Source organism: Aptenodytes forsteri, unplaced genomic scaffold, assembly GCF_000699145.1.
Source record: "Aptenodytes forsteri isolate BGI_AS27 unplaced genomic scaffold, ASM69914v1 Scaffold34, whole genome shotgun sequence".
NCBI classification, from domain to species: Eukaryota; Metazoa; Chordata; class Aves; order Sphenisciformes; family Spheniscidae; genus Aptenodytes; species Aptenodytes forsteri.
In genome coordinates, this window is record NW_008795038.1 from 439,755 (window position 1) to 443,276 (window position 3,522).

The 3,522-nt window shown below is 59.2% G+C and overlaps 1 protein-coding gene across 1 annotated transcript in view; it reads left to right on the forward strand.

The window, feature by feature from the left end:
- Positions 1-1,174, forward strand: part of SLC26A11 (solute carrier family 26 member 11) — a 9,310-nt gene extending 8,136 nt beyond the window's left edge. The window contains exon 17 of the mRNA XM_009276825.2: positions 603-1,174. Within this exon, the coding sequence (XP_009275100.1) occupies positions 603-697 (95 nt within the window). The 3' untranslated portion in view covers positions 698-1,174. The remainder of the gene's footprint in view (positions 1-602) is intronic.
- Positions 1,175-3,522: the final 2,348 nt, after the last annotated feature.

Sequence of the window (3,522 nt, forward strand, 5' to 3'; positions counted from 1 at the left end):
CAGGGGAGGCTCCGCGGCGATGGGCTCAGCCCAGCTGCCTTCCCCGTGCAGCCTGCGCTGGCCACTGGCGCCTGCCGCGAGGATGCTGCTGCCTCTCTTCTGGTAGCACCTTCATCTCAAAGAGGTGGAGGCAGCATCTGAGGCCGGCTGCAGGATGCGAGGTGGCGGGGAAGGGCTGCATCCTCTGCCCCGGGCTGGCTGGGGGCTCACAGCCCCGGAGAGACAGGAAGGGGCCAGCAGCAGGCTCCCCCAGCCCAGGTTTCTCTGCCCTCAGGACCCTGTTCTCCAAGTCCTGCTGTCTGCAGACTTAGAAGGATTCCAGCATTTCCCCAGCTGGGAGGAGGCAGGTGAGGCTCTGGGCTGCCCTGGGTGCTCTCCCGGGGCTGGGGTCCCCCAGGCTGCTGCTGAGCAGGGCTCTGGAAGACGAGCCCAGTAGTCTGACCTTTGTCAGTCCCCAAAGCTGCAGTGCGGGGGCTGCAGGGGCCTGGCTCCCGGGAAAGCAAGCAGGAGCCCCTCCGGAGAGCGGGGTCACCCCGGCCTTGGGGATTCGTGGCAAGCCTCGGCTTAACTCTCTGTCCTGCTTCTCCCCCTTCCTGGCTCAGAGCGGTGTGGAGGAGCGGATCCAGGGGGCGGCGGGGCAGCCCCCTTCACCAGCACCAGCGAGAGCTCGCTGCTGCCTGCGGGGCTCATCCAGTGAGTCAAGGAGCCGCCTGGGACCTCCTCAGGGGCAGCGTCGCCTTGCCGTCTCCTTGCCTCCAATTATGCCAGGGCTGTATGTCCTGTGCGGTGCAGAGCGGTGGCTGTGACATCCTGGTGACATCCGACCAACACCCTCCACGGGAGCCGCCTGCCCCTGTCCTGCCTCCTGGGCGGCTGGTGGGATGCCTGTCGGGGCTGGGACCGCCCCGGTGTCCCACACAGGGGAGGGCAGAGCAAGGCCAAGGACAGATGGTCCGTGGAAGGGATTAGTGGGGCAAACCCATTCCCTATCACGGTCATCAGGAAAAAGCCATCCCTCCTCCAGGCCTTCCCCATCCTCGAAGCTGCTGTCTTTTTTAAATCAGCTGTTTTAATTCTGGAGACTTTTCTTATTGTCCTGGTTTCCACTGGGACAGAGTTAATTTTCTTCCTAGTAGCTGGTATAGTGCTGTGTTTTGGATTTAGGATGAGAATAATGTTGATAAAACACTGATATTTTAGTTGTTGCTGAGCAGTGCTTACACTAAGTCAAGGACTTTTCAGCTTCCCCTACTGCCCTGCCAGCGAGGAGGCTGGGGCCACACAAGAAGCTGGGAGGGGGCACAGCCAGGACAGCTGACCCCAACTGGCCAAAGGGATATTCCATACCATGGGACGTCATGCTGAACAAAAAACCGGGGAGAGTTGGCCGGGGGCAGCACGGCTGCTGCTCGGGAACTGGCTGGGCATCGGTCAGCGGGTGGTGAGCAATTGCATTGTGCACCACTTGTTTTGTATATTCTTTTATCATCATTATTATTATTTTCCCTTCCTTTTCTGTCCTATTAAATTGTCTTTATCTCAACCCGTTTTACCTTTTTTCCGATTCTTTCCCCCATCTCACTGCAGGCGGGGAGTGAGCAAACGGCTGTGTGGTGTTTAGCTGCCTGCCGGGTTAAACCACGGCACTTATTCTGGGACATACTGAACTCTGATGCAGAGCGTTCTCTTGTCAAAGTGAGTTTCAAAGACTCTGGCCCTGCCCTCCAAGCCCAAGGGCATGCTGCAGCTCTCAACCTCAGGCTGCTGGGAGATGAAAAACATCAGTGATTTTACTCCTTACTGATCCCTCTTGGTTTGCGGGGTGTTCTGCCAAACGCTGCCATCGGGCAGGGCTGGGCTGTCCCCCCCCCGACTCCTGCCAGGCACCCGAGGGGACAGGCACCGTGGCACAAGCTTGTGCTTGCCTTGCTGTGAAATGGGTGCAAAAAGCAATAGTGCTGTCAGGCAGCGGGGCTGGGGGGGCAGGGTTTAGGAGAAAGCAGTTTTCCTGAACTGCCCTCGGCTGACAGCCCTGTCAGGAGGGTATAATAAACCAGTAACTGCAAATGAGTCAGCATGATCTCTTCCTTCCTTTGGGGAAAGCTTTTGCCTTTTGTGTGGGAAGGAAAAATGAAGCTCTAATTTCTGGGCGCTGCTGAGCAAATCAAGGAAAAGAAACTGAAACCATGCACAGGCTGCCTGCTTGCTCAGTGCCTGAAGGTGCGCCCTGGCACAGCTCCTCCTGCCAAAGGTTTCGCAGGTTTTGTAGGAGCGGCAGAGGTGCCCGGGAGCCACAAAACTGCGAGGGCCGACAGGTCCTGCCGCCAGAGGCTGGAGGAGCATTTCTGCAGCAGAGCAGCGCTGGCTGGCGAGTTCCTTGCTGCACCGGCAGCAGAGAAGCATTTGCAGAACTGGAAGGGTACCTGTGCCCTCTCTGCCCGCCCATCCATCCATCCATCCATCCATCTCCCCATCTCCCCAGACAAGGAGTGACCAGCAGAGAGACGGAGCAGGTTCGACCCATTTCTCTTCACGTCGTGTGGCAGCTGGCTGCAGCCCTGAGCTGTGTCAGGTTGTGCTGTGAAAGCTGCTCCGCACGCCCAGAGAGAACCTCAGCGAGACAGCGGCAGGAGGGGGCTCAGGTAACCTGCCTGGGGACGCTGGGAGGAGCAAGAGTGGGAAAAGAGAGGGGTAAGCCGTTAAAAAGGGCCAGTCGTGTGTTAATAGTGTGTGTGCTTGAACCTCTGTGTGTGTGTGCAAGTGAGTGTGTGAGCACTAGTGAAGATCAGGCCAGCTTGGTCCCAGTTGGATCCGGGGAGGGGGTGACAGCCACGTCCCCACTTTTGGCTGTTGGATCCAGCACGATATATTTTCCTCCAACACACTCGCCCTCCCACCGCTGCTGGCAGGCCCCGTCCTGCATCCCTGTGCTGTCTGGGGAGCATGTGCATTTAACAGAAGGGTGAAACACCCCGCGGCCGCCCCCAGCGCTGACACAGCCCCGCTACAGTGGCCTGAGGAGCCTGTTTATGACTATTTGCTGCCTGTATTATTGCAGCAGCTCAGAGACCGGATGGGAAGAAGAAACGATTGATGGTGGCCTGAGGGACGTTCCCGTCCAGGCAGTGGTGGGGGGGTTGGTATGTCTCCATCCCACCAGCCAAAAGTAGAAAAAAGAGGGGCTTTGCTGGAGATCTGGGAGCTGCTAAATCTGGGCTCAGAAGGAAGAGAAGGGGTCTGAGCTCCAGGCCCGTCCCCACTGGCCCTGCCCCACCAGCCCGGAGCAGCTGGAGCCGGCAGCGGGCATCCAGCCCCGGGCTGGAACTGGCCATCAGATCAATGAAAAGCCTCTCCCAAGTCCTCCACAACGGGCTTGGGCTGTCGGAAAGCTCTTGGTGCAGAGGTACCGGGCGAGGTTTGGGCGTCCCGGGGAGAGCAGAGCGCCCGCTCCCTCCTGCCGGCAGCGGCCCTTTGCTGCGCTTCTCCGGTGCCCGGGAGGATGCCCGGCGGCCCGGCCCGCTC